This window comes from Aulostomus chinensis, chromosome 13, assembly GCF_037954235.1.
Source record: "Aulostomus chinensis isolate RoL2024-O1b breed Wild chromosome 13, RoL_Achi_v1.0, whole genome shotgun sequence".
Lineage (NCBI taxonomy): Eukaryota > Metazoa > Chordata > Actinopteri > Syngnathiformes > Aulostomidae > Aulostomus > Aulostomus chinensis.
Genome location: NC_141332.1, coordinates 17701751 through 17728904, shown reverse-complemented (window position 1 = coordinate 17728904; position 27154 = coordinate 17701751). Strand labels below are relative to the sequence as shown.

General features: G+C 41.6%; 2 protein-coding genes and 1 long non-coding RNA gene across 4 annotated transcripts in view; 2 read left to right on the top strand and 1 right to left on the bottom strand.

Moving 5' to 3' along the window:
* macrod1 (mono-ADP ribosylhydrolase 1) overlaps positions 1-5677 on the top strand; it is a 130634-nt gene extending 124957 nt beyond the window's left edge. Inside the window, exon 10 of the mRNA XM_086221761.1 lies at positions 5434-5677. Within this exon, the coding sequence (XP_086077887.1) occupies positions 5434-5462 (29 nt within the window). The 3' untranslated portion in view covers positions 5463-5677. The remainder of the gene's footprint in view (positions 1-5433) is intronic.
* ccdc88b (coiled-coil and HOOK domain protein 88B) overlaps positions 1-27154 on the bottom strand; it is a 42546-nt gene that overhangs the window by 3450 nt on the left and 11942 nt on the right. Inside the window, exons 6-26 of one of the 2 annotated variants that reach the window (XM_086221759.1) lie at positions 26744-26827; positions 25949-26089; positions 25145-25290; positions 24786-24867; positions 22792-22950; positions 21119-21265; positions 20428-20602; positions 20098-20204; positions 19747-19806; positions 18417-18523; positions 17828-18383; positions 15724-15903; positions 12838-13178; positions 12438-12597; positions 11522-11917; positions 10019-10180; positions 8882-9159; positions 8604-8747; positions 6802-6988; positions 3396-3541; positions 960-1067 (exon numbers count right to left, since the gene is read on the bottom strand). In XM_086221759.1, the coding sequence (XP_086077885.1) occupies positions 960-1067; positions 3396-3541; positions 6802-6988; positions 8604-8747; positions 8882-9159; positions 10019-10180; positions 11522-11917; positions 12438-12597; positions 12838-13178; positions 15724-15903; positions 17828-18383; positions 18417-18523; positions 19747-19806; positions 20098-20204; positions 20428-20602; positions 21119-21265; positions 22792-22950; positions 24786-24867; positions 25145-25290; positions 25949-26089; positions 26744-26827 (3866 nt within the window). Of the gene's footprint in view, positions 1-959; positions 1068-3395; positions 3542-6801; positions 6989-8603; positions 8748-8881; positions 9160-10018; positions 10181-11521; positions 11918-12437; positions 12598-12837; positions 13179-15723; positions 15904-17827; positions 18524-19746; positions 19807-20097; positions 20205-20427; positions 20603-21118; positions 21266-22791; positions 22951-24785; positions 24868-25144; positions 25291-25948; positions 26090-26743; positions 26828-27154 lie in introns of both variants that reach the window. The other variant, XM_086221758.1, reaches the window with a different exon arrangement.
* LOC147251239 (uncharacterized) lies at positions 9704-15970 on the top strand. The gene is made up of 3 exons (XR_015118890.1): positions 9704-9869; positions 10056-10191; positions 15808-15970. It is a non-coding gene; the product is annotated as an uncharacterized LOC147251239 (long non-coding RNA).

Here is a 27154-nt window from a genome sequence, read left to right as displayed (position 1 = left end):
AACTTTCATCAGAGTGACTACAAGCTAAAGGGTTTTTTTTAGTTCCAAACTAAAGCTGCAGAGCAGAATGTTACATCACAAGTCCAGCAAAATGACTCGTTTCACTGTCCAAATTTGATAGATTTGGTCTGATAACATTTATAAAATCAAAAGGACTGCATGATTCAATTATTTATCCTCATTCAAGTTAGCAGAGGGTGAACCAGTAGCCAGCTCTGTTGTGCATGCTGTGAAACGTGCCCTGAGAAACGGAGGAGAGATTTATGTGGTGGGGATGAGCTTCAGGAGCGTGGGCTCGGAGATTAGGGATGTTTATTTAAGTAAAAATATGATCCACTTTAAGTGTCTATAAAACAACTCGACTGTTCTACAACATATCTCTCATTGAGGGAGCTTTTATTGTTGAGTTCTTGTTGTGTGGAAGAGAAAACTGCTTGTGATGGTACTTTTATTTATGAAGTGGACTAACAGTTTATGAGCAATTTGTATTTTTCAGTTTAAGTAAGACCACTTTAAAGACAAAGTAAAAAGAAAAACAAATCTAATCTCTCCGTCTGATAGAATACTTTATATTACCTGTTTCCCCCTATTGCTTTTACATTGCATTTAAATTCTTGGGAAAATAGGAGAACTTAATTTAATATTTCTTATATTTTTTGAAAATACCACAGACGTTGGTCCAAATATGGATGATTTAATTCTGGATTTGTTTGCGTCTAAAAGAAGTGTGAGCTGTTGGCCTTTGCAGAGGTCTCTGCTCGAGTTAGTCACGTTATTGATGCACGAGACCTGTTCAGCTTTCACCCTATTTGAATTCATCTCATCAAGTCAGAATTTAACCTTTTACACTTAACAAATGATGGTTGGGCTTTAATGTTGTAATTGGATTTGTTACTCCCGCATGTGTATTAAGGTAAAGAGAACAGCCTCAAGTGTACAGGAGTATTTATGTACAGTACTTGGCCTTGCTGGATGGAGGGTGCATGCTGGGTTCAAGGACTCTGTATTGATCCATGATCTTCTCCACCAACTTCTGCTTCTCCCGTCGAAGCTCACTCAGCTTCTCCCTGCAGGAAAACATAGGAATCAGCAGAGAGGACGGGGGAGGCTACTTGATTCATTTCATGCATTCATTATCGGTGTTCGCGTGTATAATGATTCAAGGAGCTCATGCATGTAAAGAACTGATCAGAAGAGAGACTCTGGTAAGGATGGGAATGCTGCTGGTGAGGTTTCGGGGTTCTATTGTACTGCAGACAAACACAAAGCTGAATCTTGCCTGCAACAACAAACCTTTCACGGATGAAAAACATCTGAGAATAAAAATACCGACCATAAAGTCCCTGACAGCTGACCATTAGATACTGACACACTGCTATGGGCGGAGAAGCGCAGGCTTGTTGAAAGAGATGGAAAATGACACATTTAGTTTAGTATCAAGACCGCTGCTCATTTTTATGCTGGCAGCGGGTGTCCATGTTGGTTCGGTTTCACTTAAGACAGAGAAAAGACAGTTTGTCTCATAAATGAAACAATCTCATTTGTCTTGTTTTTGTTTGTTTTTTTCTCCAACTTGTCAGGGTCTTGCGCTCACTGGTTCTACCAGGAAGCTCGTGTCTCTGTTTGCGTCGACACAGTCAGGGAGGTCATAATTCAACTCCACTGGTGGGTGGAATTACACATACAGAGCTGTTATTTATATTTACATTTCTATATCTACACATATTTCATATTCTTCTTCTTCTCCTTGCACATAGTATACTATATATAGTGCTTAATCATATTATTTTCTTATACATTGTCATATGTCTTTTCATAGACTTCTACTTGATTACTTCTCTATTTCACACTTCTATTTTATTCTTATTTCTCTCTATAGTTCTATAAGCTCTCGCCATGGGAATCATTCGGGTATTTCTGACTCTGAAACTGTGGAAGTATTTCCAGTATTTTTTCCACTCTTAACACGATAGAGGTAGAATATTATTGACACCTTTTATTAACATGAATACCAGAACACTACTGCAAAGTACAAGCTCAGTAACGTGTAGTTCAATTAAAACCTCACCGACTTTACCAATCAAAACTGATCTCGTTGAAAGACAGAATATGCGACGTATTTGATCGTCCGCCTAATAAAGTGACTTGCGTGTGTATTTTTCCACACATTTAAAATGGAAATAAATAGTCTCGCTGACGTTCCTGAGAGCCAGGAAAGTTTATGAGCTCTTCCAATATGCATTTTAAAAAATCTGTAGTGCTCAACAGAACTGATCACTTCCCACGGACCAGCAAGATTTATCATCTCAGGCTTGTGTAATGATATTTGTGTTCCTTTATTCTATTTTATTGATATTTTCCTAGCTTTTTGTATTGTACTTGTATATCTTAGATTTTTGCTGCTAATCCTAAAAAAACAGCAAGAAGCTGCTTGAAAAACATGCCGCAGTGACACTTGCATCAGTAATTCAACGAGAAACAAAAGCAAAACCACAATTGTAATATATGACAAATTTCACTCATTGAGCCTCATTTATGAAATGTTCCTGCGCATATATTTGTTTGTGCACACAATGGGATAATTTAAATTCTCAATGTAGTTTCACAGGCAGGAAGCAAAGCCTGATTGCTATCTGTGACTCCTATCATCTATTGTGTACCTCTTGTAAGAAAAAGTCTTTGCGAACATGCTGTGCCGTGGATGTCAGGCCAGGCTTTGCCTCTAAACTTCTCAAATAAAACCAAGCTCTGATCCGGACTCTACAAATTTTCCCTTGAGCCGGTGCAGGAGAAGAAGAAAAAGCACACGACTACAGGAGAGAGAAGATGCTACTAACATGCATACTGTAAATGGGATATGACTACATACAGATGTAGAAGGAGGGGGGAGGCAGTGCATCATGGGTGATCCCCTAAAAGCATATTTAGGAGGAAAGTTTAAGTCAAGCCTGAGTCTGTCCTTCATTAACTTCAGTCTGCTCCTAAACAGGAGGTTTTCTGCCTCAAGGCCTCAAACTGGACAAACAGGAGAAGAGCCTGATGACTGTAAGCTCTGCCTCCCACTGCTTTCGAGTGGTCACTGTAAGATCCGGTCTAATCTGCTTCCAGTCCATTTAATATTTAACAGTCCTACTGCTGAGTGCAGTCGGTCTGTGAGAGTCAAACATGCATACAAGTATTTTATGAACTGGTGGGAGTACAGGCAATGTTACCACTTCCAGTTCTAAATGTCACAGAAGGAGCTCTTTCATAGAGTCTGCTGTCCAACAATCCAACAAGATACCCTGCAGCAAAGTGAGAATACACTTCATCTCATCTTGTCACTACTTTCAGTTTCTGTGTGTGTGTGGTGTGTGTGTATGTGTGTGTGTGTGTGTGTGTGTGAACACGCTTACTGGTACTCTATCTGTTGTGAGTAGTGCTGTTCACGGCGTTCCATGCTCTTCTCCAATAAGGTCCGGTTCTCCTTAAGCAGACTCTGATTCTGCTCTACTAAATGTCTGTTCTCCTCTTCCATGTTCCCCTTCAGCTGGGTCAACAGCTGCATACACACGTGCGCACACAGACACGCACACACACGCACACACACACACATACACACACACACACATGATGAACACATATCGGGATGGGCACTTATCAAAGCAAGGACAAGATCAGAGCATGTAGTTTATGCATCTGCTTGCTCACCCCTCAGAGTGAGTAGTCGGCGTATTTATAAATGAATCCCCAAGATGGTGTGCGTGCGTGCGTGCGTGCGTGCGTGCGTGCGTGCAGGCATGCATGTGTCCGCACACAATCAAAGGGAATGAACAAGTACACAAGAGCAGAACGACTTGAAAAATTATCTTCAAAGAAATATATACATCAGTCCGGATGTAGTTGAATAGTAGTTAGCAGGACCGTACTTGTAAGCTTTGAAAACCGTCTCTAAATAAACACTTTCCTGGCAAGGAAAGATGTGCAGTGCAAACAGGAACAGAGAAACAACTAATTTGTGACTGAACTAGAAATGGTTACGAGTTCTGCAAACATTTCTTAAGACTGCAAGCCCAGAGTCATGCTGAGAGATTGAACGAGGCAAAGCGGCGCTCAAGATCAAGTCATAAAATGCTGTCAACATCAACAACAGCTGTAGGTCAATCTTAATGGGAACATCAATGTTTAATTCTAAACTGGTAACGTCAAGCTGGTAGTGTTGCTGAAGGTGTTGGGAGGAAGCTGGGAGTCAGGAATGGTAACAAGTCAAGTGGTGGACCAGCTGATATCATTGCCATCCTTTGGACAAACAGAGAAGAAATATATTAGCCCTCGCTCAGATATTAGCTGCTCTAAGAAAGCTTGAGTAATCAGCCTTACAGAAACCAAACATGCAAAAGACGCAGCATTTGATCCAAATGAGAAGGCGTGGCAGCACCTGCGTTGAACATTTTTCCTGTATTCCAGATTTGCACCTCCTGATTCTGATTTGTTTTCCAGCGTGCCCCGACTCTTGGTACCTTCACTGGTTTTAACCCCACTGTTCACTGTAGCCTGGAACTCCCAGACATGATGGGACCAGTGATGTTTTACTAAACAACTTGGCACTCCGAGGCTTCAGGACACTTGGATTACTTAAGACGAGCAGTACTGATGCATTTTTTATGGTTTCAACATGTATTTTTTTGTACTTGTAAAAGTTGGTCTCCGTTCACTTCAGCTGTTTGGGGAGATTACTTCAAACACTTCAAAAAAACTTCACCCAACCCTCTGTCGTTGTGACGGTGAGCAGATGATGACCGCGCTTTCTTTTTTGGGTGAACTATCCCTTTAAATATTTGCAGGTTATAGTTTACAGTCCAGTTGATCACTTGAAGCACAAAAACATTGAGAGAGTACGTCTATGACTGGATTGCTTGAAAACTAACATGTGAAGACGGTCAAACTATAAAGTTTGATTGTCGATAGCAGATGGGCTGCCAGATTGCACTTCAACCAATGCGTTCCACCTTTATCGCTCTCCTGAGGGACTGTAAATCAAATGAAATTAATCAATACTACTCAGACTAACTGAAACCAGACTGCTGCTGATCCCGAAATTCTTGTCCCTTGCTTAGAGATTCTGCAATCATCTGCAAACATCTGTCTGTAGGCTAAACTAAACCAGAGTGACAGATTAGGCCTATTAGACTCAACAGGGGAAGCAACAGCTGCGTGTTTAGTCTGCTTCTGGTTGATTTAAAGGAATAGTTCAACATTTTTTGGAGCTTTTGCTTGCTGGTAAGAGTCAAATGAGAAGATCCACACTATTTTCTGGTCTGTATGATAAATATTAAGCTGCAGTGCAGCAATATATTAGCAACTATTTGGTTATAAAGACAGGAAACAATGGAAAATAGCTAGTCTGACTGTGGGGGCGTGGCATCAGTTATGTTGACTTCCTTCCCTTTCCAGGTTGGAGCTTAACGGGGTGGAGCTGCTGATTAATTAAGCTGGTTGGGAGCACCTGGGCCCGGCGTCTCCCAGCTACAAGGCAGACGGCCAACCCGGCCGCGCTCTCTCTCGCTCACTCCTTCTGGCTCACGTCGGAGCGATGGTTGCGTCCTTTGTGTTTTGTCTTGTTTAGTTCTCTGCATCCATCACATCGCGCACATACACACCCCCTTTACACTCATGCACACACTCACACTCACCACTGATGCTACTGATAACCACACTCCATTGTACGTTATGGTTTGTCTTGTGTTGATCTTTGCGTTTTGTTAACAATAAATTATACGTTTTTTCCACGTCGAATCCGCGTCTCCCTCCTTTAATGTCGCACTCTCTGAGCGTGACATGACTTACAGAGGACGCAACCCCTGATATCTTGTTTGATTAATCTGTGCACACACAAAAAAGTAACCTGACGATTCTTATATGCCACAGATGTGGTTTATTTCTATAAGATGCTGTAGTTATAAGAGCAAAAACAGAAGAAACCTGTAAAAATGTGATTTAAACACAAAAACACACAGATTTGTGACTATTTATATATATAAAGACTCATCTGATGTGACTCATGTGAGACAGATGACCGTAAATGACTTAATTTGATAGTTAAATGTTTGAAATGCTGGTGAAAAGAGTGCGGGAATGGAGGGCCACCACTGACCATGGTTTAGTCCTGAAATGACTTTGTGTGTCTGCCATAACTGTATGTATTTTTTAGCAGACAGACCAAATGTCCTTCAGAGGCTTTTTACAAGCAGAGGTGATGAAGGGGAGTTTTCACGAACAGATGGACGAAGCAGCATATCGAAACCTCTGCTGGTGGACTTCATAAAACCTTTACGGAAAATCAATTTCAACCTCTGCGATCCCTCAACTGGAGACTTTCCTGCTTGATTTTCAATATTCAGCACTTGTTTGACAGCATTACACAGAAGATTAAAACTGACCTGAAGGCGAAACAATATCCAGATATTCATTTTCACATTTGTTTGGTATTCATGTGCTGTTTAGATCAATTAATCATTTTCCCTGATTTTCCTGTCAAGCTTAAATTGGTTTGAAGTCCAAGTATTAGAAATCACTCAGTCACTGTTCCTCACTGATATGACCGCACAGCTATAAAGAATCATCTTTAAAACCTGCCATAAACATCCAATATGTTTTGTTCAAAAGCCAAACAATGCTTCAAATAAATGTGCTTTCACGTGTGAAGAATCAAAGCGTCTTCACAGTAAAATGTTAAATCCTATTTTGCATGAAAATAGTAAACTGGCAGCTTGAATATAAAACACCTGTTTATGGGAATATTTCTGTGTCCTCACTGAATACCTGGTACTGGCTGGTGAGCCGGGCGCTGCTCAGGTCCAGGTTCTGGTTTGTTTCCTTCAAGGCACTGAGCTCCCCCTCCAGTCGAGTCCTCTCCAGCAGAGAGGCGCTCAGCTCCCCCCTCAGCACCGAGCCGTGAGCCAGCAGCTCCGCCTGTGACGCCAACCACTCCTTCTGCTGGGCCTGGAGCCTGCAAAACACACACACACACACACACACACACACAGGCTTTATTTATCGCCCTCTTTTCTTTGTGTCCTGAAAAGTTAAGTGATAAAGCTCATTATTATATTATTACAGATGAGTCCTCACAAACCCATACAACCACTAATAGATACATCTGACTTCATGTCGGAAAAAAGAAAAACAGTTAAAGACCATTACGGGAGTCATTGGGTGGTTTTAGACTTGCAAAACAGAAACATTACAGAGGTAAGCAATCATCTCTCTTTGTGATAAAAACTGTAATGAGATGAGATCTAATGATCACTGTGGGTGGGGGATTTGGTAATATTCTTAGAAATATTCTGTAATAAACATTGTTGAGCATTTTATCTTTCCGGTGTGGTTACAAATTGATTCTGGAATCAAACTTCAAACTTCAGTTCAAACTGAATCACATGAAAAACTGAAAAAACATAACTACAGCTACAGTCCATATATTTTCTTTAGGACCACAAAAATAATGGATTTATTTTCTTGGCTAATCAGTTAACGAATGCCCCACTGATTTTTCAATGCTGATATTCATTTTAGAGCTGCACTAACAATTATTTTCACCCTTGATGAATCTGATCATTGTTTTTCATGATTAACTGCTGAATCTTTTAGTCTTTAATATAACTAATAATATTTTAAACATTGCATTTTCCCAGAACCCAAAGTGACACATTCAAACAGTGCAAAACCTAAAGACTCCATTTTCAGTGTCGAAAGACAAACAAGCTAAGCTTAAGTCTAAATTCTTGCTTGTGTTGTACGTCGCTTCGGACAAAAGCGTCTGCTAAATGAAATTGTAGAATTGTAGAAGCTACAGTTCCTGATATTTTAAAAGCCTGGAAACTGCAAAAGTTTGACTTTTGGGGGGAGAAGTTAATTAATTATCAAAAGAGATATAATTAATTTTGATTAATTTTCAGTTGACTAATGGATTCATTTTTGCATCTCTGGGTGATGATGAAATTGTTTTTTTGCCCAAAAGTTAAAAAATATAGTGCCTTTTTTGAGTTTAGAGATACCATCGAGTCATCCGTGATTAACAAGTCTAATGTGCAGTTCTGAATGCATCGGCTACTCGCTAAATGACAGTGTCATCAGTTTAACCAGGCTTTCCTCTCTTCGGTTTGGCAACCAATCATTAGAAACCTGTGAGTGATCAGTTTGGACAATCTGGTTGATTAACTGACTATGGCAAATGTTACTATGGCAACAAGTAGCTCACGATGATTAAAAACCTGACAAAATGTAATATGCACTCAGCCTCAGGTCTCTGCAAGCTCAAATATACTTAAACATGTAAAGCTTTCAAATGTCAAACTTTTTAACAAGAAAAATCGGACACGTTTGCTAGCAGTTATTACATTTGCTGCATTTTTATCCTGCTGTTTTGTCTTCAGCCAAATGCAAACTGGACTTCCTATGCTGCATTTGCATGAAAACAACTTCCTGTCTTGCCTCCTGTGCCTTGAAAGCATTAAGGCTGCTGCTCTCCTTTGTTCAAATTAACATGAGTGTGGGGGCGGAAGCATGATGGGATCTCGGGGCATGCGACACAGAGGAAGCAGACTGGAGAGTTTATCTGTCACCTCTCGCTGTCTTCTTTCAGCCTCTCCAGCTCTCGCTCTGTCTCCAGCCTCCTCTGGGCCTCTGCTTCCATCTCCTCCCTTTCTGTTCTCATCTCTCGCTCTCTCTCCTCCAGCTGGGTCTTACCATCCAAGAGCTCCTTGTACCTTGAGATTGCACACACGCATACACACACATGCACACACGCGGAACTTTAATTATAGTACTCAAAGGGCAGGTGTGTTTCTGTCCTTGTTAGCCAGAAAAGATTCTGAATGAGTTTGAGTCTGTATGTGTGCACCTGGCCTCCAGCTCTCGATGCTGGGCTTCAAGGCTGCGGTTGTTGCTCCGTAGCTGAGAATGCTTGTCCAGCAACTCTTCTAGCTCCACCTCCTGCCGCTGCTGCAGCACTGTCATCCTTTCGTGGTCACACCGTAGAGCCTCCATCCTGGCCGCTGACTCCACTCGCTCCCGCGCCCACACTTTAGACTCGGCCTCCAGAGCTGCACAGCGGGCCTCGCTCTCACTACAGCGCGCCAACACCGCTGCATGCTGGGAGTTCAAAGATGCTTGCTCCACCTGTTAGCGCGATACAGAACAAGACAGTATTTGACCCTGCCTGCAGGATCAAGTATTTTACAGCAACTGTGCAGCTGTAAAAGTACAATAACATGAATGGGCAACCAGAGATTAGACTCTCACCTTTTCAGGCACTGCAGTTCTAAGAAAGTTTTTTTTTGTTTTGAATTTGAATTTCCCTCCATTGGAAAGAAGGTGTAGTTTTGCAGGTAAAGGTGAATAATCACCTGGACATGGTGAGCAGCAGTGGCTTTGACCATGATCTTTTCTGATTCGCTAAAGGGTTTTTAGTTTTGTTCATGAAACTTTTTGTTGTCATTTTATTGAAAAATTGTATGGAAAAATTGTCCATGTGCTCATCTCACACAGGTCTCAGCAAATCTCCCGCAGCAATTGCTGAGTTTTGTTTTGCCACCGTAATTAAAAAGCACACTTTTTCAAAACTAAACATCTAAATTCAGTGTTTTCAACTCAAATGTTCTTTTGAGTTTGATGAGATTATTAATACTGCAGAGACCACAGCAGTTGCCAGGCAACCAGCAGTGACTCCAGGAAATAACTGATTCCAGGAGAGAAGCAGTTGCACGCATATAAGATTTAGTTAACATTTAGTTCGCTGTTTTCACGTCCAGTCCTGCACCCCCTGATATAACTGAGCTGCCTTCAGACACACATTTGCAAGGGAACCTCTTTCAACAGGAAACTCAACGGTGTGTGTGTGTGTCAAGTATCACATGCCAAGGGTGTGTGAACAAAAAAAAAAAGAGGATACCAACAAAGGGAGGGTGAATTTCTTTCGGTCCGATAAACTTGTTTGAATTATGGATGGACGTGGTGGACGGTCTGTGTGTGAGGTCACCTGTAGCTGAGTGTTGAGAGTCTGTAGTCTGGTGCAGGAGTCCTGCAGGCTGAGGGAGTGTCGGCGAAGAGCCTCCAGCTGCTCCTTAAAGTGCTCACAGGCCTCCTGGGACTGAGACAGTCGGGACAGCAGAGCCTCCTGCCCGGCAACTGCCACTGCTTTCTGAGACAGAGGTAATCAGTGTGAGGAGACAAGAGAGAGAGAGGGGGAAAAAAGAATTTTCTTTTGGAGGAAGTGAGTTAAAGGGCAGTGCTACACTCCCACCATACATCCAGAATATAGGAACCAGTGATCAAACTCTGAACTGAGATTCATACCAGCGTTTAAAAAAATAATTTAGCTGATATCAGGTTTTTAATCTCTCACATTTCTGAAACAATTTCACATCAATGCATAAATGTTGGTCTCAGCTGTCTGTTAATGTCATTTTCAGATGTTCGATGACAGTCAGCAAGGCAAATATCGGACGATACTGATACACAGTCGATATATTGGGATATCCCTAATCCAAAATATCCAGATTATTTCACATTCTACTAAAACAGCAGCTGGACTTTCTTAAATAACATTTAAGCAAACTATAAACTATCAGATTCACTCTGTATATTCTTTTCACAGCTGTTGCCAAATGTTCTCATATGTACAAAAATCCAGTCAGCACATTTGTACACCTTTTTTGTTATTACTGCTCTGATAAATGAAAGAATATTTCGCAAAACTAGAACAACTATAAACTGAATCTGAAAACTGCAATATTAAGTTTGCAGTAACTCAGCTTTACTTCCACTTAACCATGTGGTGTTTTTATGTAAAAAAAAAAAAAAAAAAAACTGCAGCAGCATTTTGTGTTTGAATCATCTGGCGCTGAGTTCTGGTGGCACCAGCTGGGGTTTTTTTTTGTTTTGCATTTTGCATTTTGCATTTTGCATTTTGGATTCTTCACTCAGTCGACTGTCTAGTGACTGAGTTATACTGCTGCACGGGGGATTTCAACTTGCTTTGCAACTTGTTTTCTTTTTAAAATTCTTCACTTTTTTTGCACTTTGCTCCATCAAGCCTTCCTGCACCACCTTGGACGAGAACACTTTCTTTCAAAAATGAAAGTTTTGACTCTATGGAGAAAAGAACTGAATAAATTTCCGTCCTTGGCGGTGCTGAAGCCGCCCCATATAGCTTGATGCTAAGAGGTTATAGGGCTGCGTGTGTGCTAGAGTGAGAGAGAGAGAGAGAGAGAGCGAGAGAGAGAGAGAGAAGCAGCCGTAAGATAAGGAAGATTAACAGCAGCTGCGGTGACATTATGAAAACTGATGAGCAGAGATAAAGCTGTGGTTCTGGAAATAAAGAGCAGCACTTGGGAAGAGGTAGCTAGTATGAGCTGATAGTCGTCAATGTCCCTCGAGCAAGAATTTCACCGTCATATAATACATTATCTAACTGCAGGTAATGTGTAATTAAATCCAAAGGCCCAAACACACACGCAGAGGAAAATATTCATATACACACCTCTTTCTCCAGCTCTATCAGCCTTCCACTCAGCTGCCTCTCAGTCTCTCCTGTGGTGTTATCAGGGGTCATGGAAAGGTCATGACCTTTGCCAGCTTCAGGAGAGGAGGGACCCAGAGGGGAAATCTCCTGAGTTTGTGTCTGATGAATGTGCATTTTGTTTGAAATGTCTGAATTTGAATTAGATGTATAATCAGCATTTCCTCTTCTCATCCCCGACTGAAGAAGATATTCACACTTATTAAGTTGGGTGGCGAGAGACCTGATTCTCTCCTGTGATTGGTTGAGAGAATCTGTCGCTCCTTTTAGCTCAGTCTCAGCTTTTTTAAGTTTCTTGCCGAGACGTTCAACTTCAGTGGCTAGACTGTGAGAACGAGTCTGTTCATTGGTTAGATCCTGATGACACAGAGAGAGAGAGAGAGAGAGAGAGAGAGAGAGAGAGAGAGAGAGAGAGAGAGAGAGAGATGGGATATGAAGTGTTAAAGTATTACAGCCAACTGGTAGTGTGAACATCTGTCATCATCATGAGAACCTGTAAATACAAACAAAATTAAGACAGAATTATTGGCGTGGTTTTCTGGTCCAACACTTTCTTCTAGACTGAGATCGTTGAGTGATTCCTACTGAGATGCCAATATTTCCTCAAACATTTCTTTCACATATGGACACTGTTGAGTCCAGTGATTAAAGAAAGCAAACTCCATTCTTTGAATCTTTTCAGTTTTGTCATTTTGTCAATATCAACATACTGCATTCATATTTTTGGCAAAATCATAGTTTCAACCATGGACTCTAATCCCTGCTCCAGGTTAAACTGTGTTGAGTTTCCCTGCAACAGAGTGTTTATGCACTGTCAGAGACATAACTATCACACACACACTCACACAAACACGCGCACACACACACACACACACACCTGTGACAGTAAGCTAATCTTGGCCTGCGTGTCTGTGCACTCCTCCTGCAGCTGCTGTTTACCCTCCTCAGCACTGGTTAATCGAGTGCTGAGCTCCTTCTCCAGGTCCTGCAGCCGAGTGCAGAGCTCCTTCGACTCAGCCAACTGCTGACACACACGTCTGCACACAAACACACACTAGAGACGTCAGACCCAGGGTGAATGAAGATAAAGTTGACAATATAGATAAATGCATGTTGCAGCCAAGTACCTCCCTCTGATGCCTTTTGCTGTTAATTAACAGCTTGTGATCAAGGTTAAGTGTGTGTGTGTGCGCGTGCATACGTGAGTGTGTGTGTGTGTGTGTGTGTGTGTGTGTGTGTGTGTGTGTGTGTGTGTGAGTGTACATGAGTGTGTGTACCTGTGTTCAGCATCCAGAGCCCGGGCTCTCTTGTTGCTGTGCTCCAGCGCCAGGGTCGTGCTCTCCAGCTGCTGCCTCAGTCTTGTTGCCTCCCTCTTCCTCTGCCTCCCCTCCTTCCGTTGGTCATCCAACTCTGACTGACACGCCTCTTTTTCCTGCTCCAATCGTGACACTTCCAGCAGCGCCTGGTCGCGCACGCGCACCAGAGATTCCGCCACCAGGGTCGCTTCACGGAGTTCTGCTTCCAGCTCCTCCTCCCGACGACGAGAAGTCTCCAAACTACGTCCCTGACGTTCCAGCTCCGCCCGTAGAGTCTGGGTGTTCGTCTCTAACTGCTCACTCTGGCAAAAGAGATAGAGGGGGATTAATGGTTCCATTTTTACTGAAACCCCTCAAAAAGCAAGTCATATCAACCATATGGTACCACGACACATACTGTTTTGTATCTACTCAATGAATAACTTCAAAATCTTACAAAAGAGATACAAGAAATATGTAATAAAACCCTTGAAGTGGTGAAAGTTGAAAAGCAACGTAAAAGAAGTGCCATGTTAGTAAAAAATATAAGCCACAACTCAAACATGAATAAAATTCAGTTTTCAATTGTATAATAGACTTTCATAGTCAGTCCTAAACCCATCCATCCAGTTCTACCGCTTATCCTGTTAAGGGTCGCAGGGCTGCCTTAGAGCGTAAGGTTCACCCTGGACGGGTCGCCAGTCCATCTCAGGGCCAACACATAGAGACAGACAACCATTCACACTCACAGTCACACCTACGGTCAATTTAGAGTATCAATCAGCCTCGTCCCCTCTTGATGTCTTTGGACTGTGGGAGGAAGCTGAGATAACCCACACAGGCACAGGGAGAACATGCAGACTCACACAGAAAGACCCCGTGCTGGAGCCGGGGCTCGAACCCTGAACCCGCAACCTATTTGCTGTGAGGCCACAGTGCCGACCACTGCACCATCATGCCGCCCAGTCCTAATCCCTTAAATGCTAATTAAACACTCTTGTCAGCCTTGGACTTCTTTCAACACAGCTACAGTTGGAAGTAGTACTCTTTGTTCCTTCTTATATAACATGAAGTTCTTGGTCAGAAACTACTCAATGCTTCATGTATTATTCTTACACTATAATTTTTGCCACTTTTAAAATAACGAATCCCTCTCTGCAACGTCTCCAGGAATTCCTTTTTTTCTCTGCTTTACATTGGGGGAAAAAAAATGAAACACTTAATTTTCAAGTTATTTTTCAGTTTGATAACTTCCATCAACAGAACAAGGAAGCAACAGGGACAAAGAGAATGTCGATGACTTGTAATTTGCTGTTTGGGTTTTACTCACCCCTGCAGCTGAAAGCAGTTGAGTATATTTCAAGTTTCATTGAACACACACAGTTATAGTATCCATTAATTCTGAGTCTTTGCCTCTTATGGTGGTCTGAATAAGTTATATAATCCATAAAATGAAATAAAAGAACGTACCTTCTCTGTTGTAACTCCTGTATGTAGACCATATACTGTATTTGGTGTTCCGAAATCAAACGAACACTATATTTGATCCGGTTTAATGGTTTAAATGAAATGTTATTAAGTTTCATTTCTAGTATGATTCTAGAGCTGCTCTATTTGGAATGTGTCATGAGACTTGGTGCTGAATAAATAAAATATGACTTTATGTAAGATATTACACAGCAATATTGGTTTCTTCATGCACACACAAGCAGAGTCACTTGCTCTGACATATTTACTGTACTGGCACAAAATACAGCCTGCTGGGATGTTGCTTCCCCTTAGGGCTGTGCAATATTCCATAAAAAATCAATATAAATACAGTATATTAATATAAAAAATTATTCTTTATCATTTTCAATGGAAAAAATATGAATATATAATGTATTATAAGGAATGATTTTTTTGTTAGACCATGCTCCATACAAGCATCTTCCTGTTTGGAAATGTGCAGCAAATTTCAATTCGTTGTCCAGCGCAGTTTTTTTTTTTTTAAGTGACAAATAGGAAAAATCAAAGTAATGTAACTGATGGGTGTCACGGTGGAGGATTTGAAATATCGCATGCAAAAGGTGAGAGGATAAGTTGATAGTTTCCATGCAGTGCTGAGAGAATTTCAATGAAATGTCAAGCGGAGACGTGACCAGGTCCAACATCCGCTCTAAAAAAAACCAACCCTTTGTTAAAGGTAGAATTCAGTAAAACATAAGATCAGAGGGATAAAGTACATCTCTGTCTGAATTAGAGGTATTCATGAACCCCTTTATGGTATTTCTTTAATGCTGACTTGGCATTGTTCTTTTTTTCCCTAGCTTGCAACTTCTCTGATGTCTTGCAATTTTACTGCAAATAGTACATTAAATAGTGTTCTGCATCACATTTCTGAGAAGAATAAAAAGAGACTGGAGAAAAAAGTCGAGTTGAGCTTCTCTTCTTTTTTTCCAATTGTGCATTAAGATTAAGATCAAATGCACTATAGATTGTGCTGTTAACCTGAACCTTTGATCTCCTGTCTGACTCGGGAGGTGTTTCTTGTCAATAAGTGAGTAATTCCAATTTAAAAACTCTGTTTCGCTCGATACAAGAGTATAAAGCACATCACACTCGACCTAACCCCGATGAAAAATAAAATATATTTGATGTGGTCGGATGATCTATTTAAGAGATTACAGAACACAGAGTTATTTTCCACGATGAGTTTTTATGTCGCATTAAAAAAAAATACCTCTGCTCTTTTGAACTTGTACAATTTCTTTTCTGTGCCCCCATTCATCTTCCCCGCAGTAAAATGACATCTGTGATGATCACGGAAGGTTCGGTGCTACTCCATCATGCGTGTGTGAGTGTGTTTGTGCGTGTGTACTCTCCAACCTTGCGCTGGGCAGTGCGCAGGGCTTCCACAGAGCTGCGTAGCGTGTCCCTGTCTCTCTCTAATGCCGCCCGTTCTCCCTCCAGGGTGGCAATGACCGTTGTTTGCATCCTGTGAAGCTCCGCTTGGCTCCGCAGACGACACAGCTCCTCCTCCATGGCCAGGCCCTCTGACTGTAGAACCTGATGCCCCCGGGGGAGAGAAGCAGAAACATTTTGTCTCTAACATGATGTCAGTACAATGACCAGGGTGAATGAATAGAATCTAGCTAGATTCACTGGACTTCTGTTTTGTTTTAAAGCTAAATGAGGTGACTTTTGCTGGACAGCTGCCAAAGGAGCCACAATACAAATGAAAACAGGATAATCGCACCTTCAAGATTCTCTTCAGGCAGTTGCTTTATCATCACCATCATTAATGAACCAGGAAACAACAAACCTGCTTCTTAATGAGGTAACTGGAAAATACTTCTTTTTTTTTTACTCTATTTTTCAGCTTAAAACACTGGAATATGTCAAGGAGCATGTCAACTTTTTAGAAAATGCACTTATTTTCCACTATCATCAGAACCAGACAAAAAGATGGAAACCCTCCTCTCCTCTTTGCCTTCATTAGAAAGCTTAGAACAGGGGTATCCAATTAAAATTCTAATGGGTTTAGAAAAAAACATCTTCAAGCTCGGGTCCGGAGGCCTGTCGCATTTTTTTTCATGACAATTGATTTCACTGATAGGCCTACGCCTGCATGTTAGCCAGAAGTTAAGGTGTGCATTATGAGTCAGTGGCACATTTAGCCAATGGTTGAAGACTTTAAGCTTGTTTTATCAGTGTCTGTTTGGTCAACAATGAACTTTCAGATCAAATGAAGTAACCTACATTTCAATAATATTTCAACAGTATTTATTATCTGTTTTTTTCCCCACATTAATCTGAAACATATTGTCCAGCAGGGGACCACATAGGTCTTATTGTGCATTCAATAATATGTCTTCACATTGCTACTTTTGACAAGTGCCACAGTCTCGGAGCATACAGGATCAGGCACACGGGCTTAGTGCTGCGTGGAGGCAGAATAAATAGACAAATCCGTCCACTCGTCTTTAAATGTTCGGTTCTCATTGTCTGCCTTTCTCCTCTTTGAGCATGCATCTTTCTCTTGAACCACGAACTGCATAGCGCAGGTGTCACGTTACTGGTATTATAATTTTGAAACAAAAACATAGCCAACCATGAATGTATAGTTTATGTAATGTGTTTAACATTTTTAGAAACATAAGCTGTTAAAATCGCTTGGTCACCACTTTTACTGTTATTACCATTATTATTATTTTTTTTATAATTTGTCTGGGTCCGGATCCGGACCGCGATCCACCTATTGGCGACCGCTGGCTTAGACGCTGCTAGTTAGCTTAGCGCAATGAATGGTGGTGGATGGGAAGTGTTAGCATACCTCTGTCGAAAGTCATCAAAGAGTTAAGAAATATAATCTTTATTTTATCTTGAAGTTGAATGTGATTAGTATCAGCAGTCGCTCTTCTAGTCATCTACAAACATTTTTGTGGCCAAAAATTACAATTACAATGGAACTTTTGAGGTGCTACATCACTGCAGGAAAGTTCTTCAAACCATATGTCTTTACTCTTAAGTTACAGTGTCTCATAATTTTATATTGGTATTTTAATTGCAAGTTCAATATACAACCGTAGTTCTGTTAATGCAGTCAAAGACCATTTGGAGAAGAGTTTTTTTTTATTCACTTGACAGGAGTATGCTAACTTCCCCATCCACTACTATTTCCTATGTTAAGCTAACTAGCATTTAGCCAGTCTCAGCACAGCACAGAGGAGAAATGTGTGCCCATCTTTTTGTCGTGAACTGGGTAGGATGGCAAATGAGGGACTATCCCAAAAAAGTTGAGAACCTGGTGTCTTAGAAACAAAAATATAAAGCGAAATAAAAACAGGAATATGATCTATACACAGCAATATCAATATGATGTTTGCTACATGAGCTACATGAGAAACATATACAAATATAATACTTAACATAGTCGCAAATTCTGAAAATAGATATGATTTGCTGCTGATACCACACTCATCCTACATACCTCTATCTGCCGCCGAGCCTCCCCCAGACTCTCTGCAGCGTTCTTCAGATGAGGCAGCTCAGCTTCACGGACCAACAGCCTCTGCTCAGCCTCCCATGTTTTCCTGCACTGTTCGACCAGCTTGGAGCGCAGGTCCTGGACTGCCATGGTCTGCCTGTCGGCCTCCTCCTGAACCTCCTTGAGCCGTTTTGTCAGAAGGTCATTCGGACCAGAAAGAGCGTAAACAACCTTGTCTGTCGCTGTGGGCTCTCCATTATCATCTCTGCTTTTTGGATGCTTCAGGATTTGGCAGCTTGCTGTTATTGAGGTCTGGTCTTTATTAAGTTTGTTTTCTTCACTCTCACGATCTTTCTGACCTCCCTCTGCTTCTCCTCTCCTTATGGACTTGATCTCATCTCCACAGGGTTCCACTTTCCCCCCTTGAAGATGGAGAACCTCTTCTCCAACCCCTGCTTCCCTTTGTGTCTGAATGATTTCTCCTTGTCTCTCCCTCTCTCCCATCATCCTTAGTGTTCCTTCCCCATCTCCCCTACAGGAGTCAGATCCCTGGACTCCCCTCTCCTCCTTCCCTACCTCCTCTCTGTCTGACCTCTTCACTCCTTCATTGTTCCTCTTGTCCTCTATGTCCTGATGTTTGCTCAACAGCTGTTCCATGTGCTGCTTCAAAGCGGCGTTTTCATTCTTCAAGTTGTGAAACTGAAATGTAAAATAAGATTTTAATGGATGGAAAGTGTCCAAGCTTTTCAAACCTAAATATCCTCTGCCTCTTCTCCTCTTTCTCTATGCTTCTATCCTTTTTTTCTGTCAATAAACGGAAAATGACTAAAGTTGAGCGCTCGACTCCAACTTCAACCAGGTTTAGCTCAAAAAAGAAAAAAGAACTGAAGGAGGAAAATTGAAAAATAACAAAAAGGGATTCTAGATTTTTTTGGGCATAAAATTAGTCTACGTGGTCTACAGTCAACAAAGGCACTCTAGACACACAAGTAACCATAGAAACCGCTCTGCAGACCAGAGAGTACATCAGAGTTCTTCCTTCTGTATTTCAAAAAATAAAAGACCAGAGTTAATTAAAAGAAAAAAAAAGGAGACAGAAGAAAATACTGAACAAAAGACAAAATAAAATAAGACCTTCCATCCCAATGGTAAAGAAAAATAGAAGCAGACTGGAACACAGCGGTGCCCTGGGCTGCTCAGGTTAATAAAAGCTCTGGTCACTATTTGAGGAAATTCAGAGTAATACCAATGAAAACAGTTCAGTTTCCAGTGGTTAAGCGAAAACGTTTCCTCTGTGCCATTTCTGTTTGTAAAAGGCTGCAAATCTGCCCAGCTTTCGACCAATATTGTACCTGCAGCTATTTCATGTAGCTTCAAGGAAATGTTCTTCTGTGAGCCGTCCAAGTTAAAAATACACAAAATGAACAAGCGTGCTAGTGAGTCACACGCTCTCTATTAAGGTTTTATCTGACTGTGAGAGTATTATTATATTTAGTATTGTTGCCATGTGTAGTGACAGCAAAGACCCCGCCCACTTAAACCCGAATCTATGAGGTAGAAAACCCGCAGAGATGAAATAGTGCAGTTGAAATGCTGGCCCCTTTTCATAACCAGGCCCTTAATTCTTGCCCTCCAAACTTTTCTCCAACTAGGGCCAACGTTCTGGACCCAAAGATGGGCAGGGCGGTTCAAAGAGGTATCAATAAACAGAACTTTCCTGCTAAACTTCACATCTCAGCATCACAACATCACTTTAAATAACTTGATGTTTTCGAGGATGCTTTTGTGGAAGGTGATATTTCTTGGGTATAATTGAATCGCACAACCTTGAGTCAGACAAAGCAGACTAGTCTCCCACAAACCTCCTGCATTCCAGTCATGCTGCTGAAAATGCCACACTTGTTTTTGGTTTTGGAGCTCACCTCCCTGAGTGTCTTCTGATGCTCCATCTCCAGGGTCACCAGCGCATCTGGTGAATCAGCCTTCAGCAAGGGAGGAAATAAATGTTAACAACTGTTACTTCCTGCTTTCCTTGTTTCACTTCCTACTCATTCTCTGTTGTTACTTTTATTATTCATCCAGGAAAGTTATGACAAGCACATAAACTCCAAAACTGCCTTTATTAATCTGCCACTGACCCTCAGGGCTGTTTCATTAACCGAACACCAGTCAGTTCTTCATTCTGATGACCTGATTTGAACTTTAACCTTTAAATGGGTGGACATAGATCCTTCTGCATCACTTCCACAAGTCACAACCCCCTGACCCCTGACCTCTTGCTGGGCCTTCAGCTCCTCCAGGCGTCTCCTCAGCTCTGCGTTCTCCTCCAGCATCATCAGCGTCGAAGCCTCGCCTACTTCCACACTCAGAGGCTTCTGGTCTAAAACAGAGGGAAGGGAAAATACAGAATAATGGGGGAAGCAATAAAAAAGGAGGAGGGGGAAAGAGCGATATGGAGAAGAGGAGAAACTGATATACTACAGTATATCACTCGGTTATTCTGGATTGATAAACCATGGGCCGGTATTTCCTCAACATATTTTCTCTTATCAGTTAATTAAAATGTCTTGAATGACAAGGTGCAGAGAGGCAGGTGCTCTGACCAATCAGGTTACTAAGCTCCTCGTCAGACTCCAGCTCTGATTGGAGGAAACGGTGCTGAACCGCATTAACCGGAGCGAGAACACTGCCGCCACTGCTGCAGTGCCTCAGGTCTGCCTCCAGGCTCATGTTCATCTCCAGCAGCTCATCAACTCGCTGCCTTTCGGTGTCTCGTTCCTGCAAGCGCACGTGCACACACACACACACACACACACACACACACACACACACACACACACACACACACACACACACACACACACACACACACACACACACACACACATCCATTCACAGCCAGAGAAACACACTATTACTATATTACATACATATACACTGTTGCCTCTATGCCCCACAAGAACATTTTGATGTTGATAAAGGGTTTTTCTTTCATAGTAAAGTCAAAGATAAATTCAAATCTAAATTATTCACCAGAAAGTTTGTACATTTGTTAAGTCATAGTCTCTTGAATGTATAGACATACACACTTTGAGATACATTCTGAAGGTTGAGAGGTTTCTTTCAATACCAAAACACAAACACTCATAGAAATGCATATCCAGACAAATAGAAAACAACGCACATGCACGCACACTCTCTCTCTCTCTCTCTCTCTCTCTCTCTCTCTCACACACACACACACACACACACACACACACACACACACACACACACACACACGCCTCCACCCACCGCTTCCACATCTATGATTCTCTGACGCAACAGAAGATTGTCCCTCTCCAGCTCCCTTAGCGAAGAGCAGCGCGCCCTTGCGTCTGCCAGTTGTTCTTCCAGTAGAACTTTGGTCTCCTGCAGCGCCGCACACAACTGCTGCTGCTCCTGCAGGGGGCGCCACCACCAGAATCATAAGTGAAAATGCAGAAAAGCACATCAACAGTGCCGGACTGTGTGTATTCTGTGAGAAATATTCATATTTTACTTTCCCTGACCAACCATACTTGTTTACATCACTTGTTTGCTGAATTCGTCCAAAGCATTGGGTTTCATTTATGAGATATTCTTATGCACATATATGTTCTAACACTCGCTAGGATTTTTCTAACCCTCAGTTATGCCCTACAGACAGCAAGCAAAAGCAGGTGGTCATTTGTAACTCCTTGCTCCAGACATCTCTTTTGTACCTGTTGTAACAGTAAATCACCCAGCCGGCCTGTAAAGACTTGAACGTTACAGAAGTAACACAGAAGATATTTGTTAAAAATAGCCATCGGGTTCAGGCTCCTGTCTGTAAGACTAAAAAAATCCTATTGTAGGAAAGTGTCCATCTTCTAAAAAAAAAAAAAAAGGCTACAGTTTGATTGCCTGCTTCTCCTGGATACCATTTTAAGTGCCCTCGAGCCATGGGCCAAGGCCGAGGCCTTGTCCGCACTAGTTTATTGATTGAAGAAATTATTGACAACTACATTCAGAAGTATCACTGATCGCCTGCTATCTGTCTTTTCTTGTTTTACCCACATCAGACCTCAGCTATTTTACCATTATTATTACAATTATCATGATCATTCCCAGTGGGAAACAGTGAAAATAAGAATCCATTGGTGTTGGTTTTTTTTCTTCTAGGAGACAAGTTCTGAATGCTAATATCCAACTTAAGCTCTTCTGCAACATTTTACTTTGAATGTGGGAAAATTAATTAGAAATCCCAACATTCATCCTTCCAGCGAACCAGTTACAGGGCTGCAGAGAAAAAAAACGCAGAATGAATCAAACGAAACTGTGAAGGTGACAGTGAGGACACTGCGAGGTGTTTTACAAGGATATGAGCACATTTTCTGCCTCAGAACAGTTATAAAACCATAGAATAAATCTCATTTGGGTGTAAAAGCTCCAATAACCACAGCCACACTCCTGCTCTTTGTCAATGAAGCCGCTCCAGGCTGTAAATCCTGATGACATCACACAAAATAATCTCATTGTGGGGGCTTTGAACGTTCGAGTTTTTTTTTATGCTCACTTTTGATTGAAAAGCTCAGGGCCATGAGAGGGAATATGTGGCTTTTGAGATTAAGTGGTACTTCTTTTTAAAAATAATAGCTACTTAAAGAAAGGTTTAAAAAAATGAATCTGCTTGATGTGACCCTTGCTAATAATATATGTCTTTGATTTGGTAAGGCTGTATTTATGTATAGATATGCTATGATTTTATGATCGGCTGATAGAGTCCACATGTTGCCAAACAATGTGAATGTTGTTAATGTTGCTATGGTTGTTTTTAAGACTGATATAGATGTGTGTGTCTGCGCGTGCATATACAGTATGTGTGTGTGTGTGTGTGTGTGTGTGTGTGTGTGTGTGTGTGTGTGTGTGTGTGTGTGCGTGTGTGTGTGTGTGGACTGTGCGTGTACCTTCAGCTGAGTGCGTGTCACCTCCAGGCTGCGCAATCTGTGTTTACAGCTCTGAAGTTCAGTCTGGAGCTGCTCAGTCCGTCCAGCTCGCTCACGGGCGCAATCCAGCTCATCCCGCAGCGCACGCATACCCCTCACTTCGCCCTGCAGAGAACGATTCTGCAGACACACGCACGCACGCCCACACACATACACAAACACACACACACACAGCGGACATACATTGGTGGGGATGAGGTCAAAAAGGTTGTGAACAGATTGAGGATGTGCAGTTGAGCAAATGTTGACAAAGTCTGATACAGGAAGAAAAATCGTGGGTCTGTGTGTGTTCATATATCTATGAGGACCAACCGTCTAATATTATTCAATGACAATAGGACGAACACGGCTGCTCCGTGGTCAAGCTTCCTTTGACATTTGTATAGGGATTTCAGATTAGTGGTGGAATATTCAGAAATTAAACGTAAAAATATGTTCTCTTCTTTTGTTGTAGAACGAAAATCTGTTCAGAATCTTCAATATGTGCAACTCCGTGATGTGGAAAGCTCATCATTTTCAGTGTTTGGTGAAAATATCAGAGAAGTAATAAGTCTATTTTATGATAGAGGTCATTGTGAGTGGTGTTTTTTCATTTATTTTTTACTGTGTTGTATTACAATGAAAGGTGTCTCAAATATTCTCCTCTCACGTATGTAAACCGGGCGACAAAAAATATTAGAAGTTTCGCTGATTATGCAGTCTGTTTTACACGATTGAAAACAATAAAAATAGTGTTGGATATGTTCACATTTGTGCAAATATCAGCATTGGAACTTAGAAATTATGTATTTATGTGTGTATTATGTTGTATTTCACATTCTCTATAACAAAAAAATAATAATAAGAGTAAAGAAAATTGAGTGGGAACTTCTGAATTTCTAGGCCTGTTGCCAATGTTCATATCAGGTAAACTCATCTTATGTTTGACCCAGTTTTCCCTCAGGCTAGACCCACAGGCAAATACTGCATGGAAGGTCAGCCAATCTCTATTGGGAAAGTATAGTAAATTTCTTAAAAGTATTGCACGATGACACCACATGGTCCCTCTCTCTCTCTCTCTCTACTCCCAGATGAGCTCCCAAGTCTAAAGAAATGTGCTATTGATGGAGTGAATGTGAATTGGTACATAAAGGAAAGATCTTGGTACCCAACCCTGCATAATAATAATAACCATCATCATCATTATCATCATCATCATCATCATCATCATGTAGCAAAAGAAATAGCAGCAGCTCTGGTGGAACAAATCACATGTTCAGCTGAGGACAGTTGAATATAATAAGGAGCTTCTAATCTTCCTGCTGTTTGCTGTATTCTGTTTGTTCTGTCAGTGTGCTACATTCGTTGCTAGATAGGGTAAAATGTATTCTCATGATGGCCAGGAGCCCTCCAGCTCAAGGCTGCTTCACTTCTAAAGAATCACGTTCTGTCCATCTTTCATTCATGAACTTAAGTAAAATGGACTCAATCTTATATAGCGCTTTTCTACCTTAGCGGTACTCAAAGCGCTCTACAGTGTCATCTGTGGAGGCTGCCATGCAAGGCGCCAACCTACTCATCAGGAGCAATTAGGGGTTCAGTATCTTGCTCAAGGACACGTTGACATGGTCACCAGGGTCGGGGATCAAACCAGCAACCCTTTTGGTTGCTAGACGGCCACTCTACCCCTGAGCCATGCCGCCCACGAGTAGCACTACAACTTCCAGTGTTTGGGTGGATTGAAGGTTTTTTTTTTTATTTTTATTGTAAGTCTGTATATACTTGTTGCTCAAAATAAATAAGACCTGTTGTGTTTTAGTTGTGGTTAAAAAAAATTTCTTATGTGTGATTTTGTTTTAAATGGCACCAGAATTGCCCTGCAATCACATAAAGATTTTTTCAATTGAACTGAATTGAATTTGTGTGTCGAAGCACACAAAAGGACAGATGACCTACAAGCGCACCAACACACAAACCTGCTTCTGAAGCTTTCTGATCTGCTCTTCCATGTTCTGATTCTCGTGCTTGTAATCCAGAACCTGATCACCTTTATCTTCCCTAAAAGAAGGCAAACATGTAACCGTCAATACTAGATTGCGTTCTGGAATGTTATCGACAACTGTGGAGTGAAGGAGCATTAAAGTCGTGAGGCTCTTGTTCGCTCATTGCTCATTGCTGAGTAACAACTCACAGTTTTGTGTGTGAGAAGAGTGACAATATAATTTACTCACATTTCACGATGACCTTTATCAAAACTTTTCTAAAGGTTCTCTTGAGTTCTCTTGAGTTATTCACATACACACAAACACACACACACGCACGCAAAAACACTCACAGTTGTTGTTTGAGGCGGCGCAGTTTGGCCTTGCTGTCTGCCAGCTGGAGTGCCAGACCTTGGGGTGGCTCCCCGCTGTGACCACCCAGGGGCACCGCGGGTGAGTCAGCTTGGGCTTCTCGCTCCCGACACAACTCTGCTATCCGCTGGGAGGAGAGAGAGAGAGAGAGAGAGAGAGAGAGAGAGAGAGAGAGAGAGAGAGACAGAGAGAGAGAGAGAGTAGTCATGGATGAAGAGGATGGAGGAAAATAAATATTTAGGGAGGGAAGGAGTATGTGAGCAGCAGAAGAAGAGAGGAAAAGTGTGAGAGAACCACACAGACAGAATAATGAGATTAAAGGGGGAGATTAGAAACTAATTTTACATTCGGAATTTGTAGTTACACTGATTAATTTGTTTTAACTGAAATTGAAAACTACTTGTGACAAATAATAGCTGCAATCTACTTAGGCGTGTTAATTTTCAATTAATTTAATTTTGGAATTTCCTTGAAACAAATCTTATTACATTGGTGGATAAGAAAATATCATACAGCACTCACACAGAAATGTTAAACGCTCTACTTCTGTTTTGTTTTTTTTGGTTCCATTTTCATTAGCATTCATAGAGAGGTAGATATAAACAAACAAGAATGTTCCAGACATCCCCAGGGAGAATAACACCAGGGACATTGTATTTATTTTGTTTTACATTTGTTTTAAACTTCTTTTAAAGATATTGTACATCATGTTTCATATAAACGAACGCAGCATTATACACTTACATAATGCTCATTAAGCTCATTGTTCTACTGGGACATGGTACCTCCAAGTGTGTGTCTCTCTGCGCCAGCATGCTCTGAATTTGTTTGGCCATGCAACTGAACACCAGCTGCAAGTCTACACCTTCCACCTCCACCAGCTCCTCCCACTGAAGCGGCAGCACCATCCGAGGATCCTGAGTCACCTGAAAGCAAGGACAGATTTTCAGGTATCTGATAAGATCAATGTGTGTCTGGGAAACTTGACAGAAAAGGGCCAGTGTGGGGACAAATGACCCCGTCCTTCAGTGCTGTGAATATCAAGCGAGATGAATCTGTCTATCACAGTAAAAACAATTTCTCACATTTCTTTGGGGATGTGTCCAAAATGCCTGACTAATGCACGCAGAAGTAATGATCATGCAGGCAGGTCTGAAATGTCCTCGGTTGCAAGTTATATGAGCGAGGAGCAGGGGTGCAGCCATCCACGCAAGAAGGGCATGAAAAATGCTCCTGGGCGACATGTTGTTACTGTTATGCAGTCATGCTGCTATACGACATGCTGTTTTTGTAATGCTGGTCATTATTCATAGGGGGCTTTTTTTTTTTCCAAAGCACAATTTGGCATTTATGCTCTATTGAAGTGGACAGAAAAGAATAGCAGACAAGAGATGAGGGTTAGGATGATGTAACTGAGGTGGAGGATCCCTGCGACGGTGGCAGTGAGGGACACCCAGAGGTCCTTTAGAGGCTGCCAGCAGAATGACAAGCAGGACAATTTGTCAGCAACCAGAGGGTCAGCCAGTCAGTGACTTTTTTACTTGACAGGTTCTTTGATTTGATTCTAGAAATTAACAAACCTGTTGAATGCAGCTGGCGATGGCGGCCTGTGTCTCAATGTCCAGAGACTGGATCTCCTGAATATACGTCTCTTTATTCTCACACTGCAGACACAGAGGGAGAAAAACACATGGTTCAAAGGTCTGGAACAGAAATGTTCTTCTGTGAAGGATTTAGTTTTACAAGCGATTCCTCACCATAGTTAAGTGAAGCTGGACCATCTGGAGATGATCCAATAATTAGTTTGATTAAAAAAAAAATTACAGATGATTCCTGTTGTTTGTGTTTTGCCATTTTATAATCCTGAACTAACTTTGATTCGTGGGTTTGCCGTGGTCTCAGTTTTTAGTTTCCAAACTCTTTAGTTCAGGACCACCAGCATAAAGTCACCAGAGCCTCGTGCCCCCCCTCTCCTCCCCAACCACCACCAC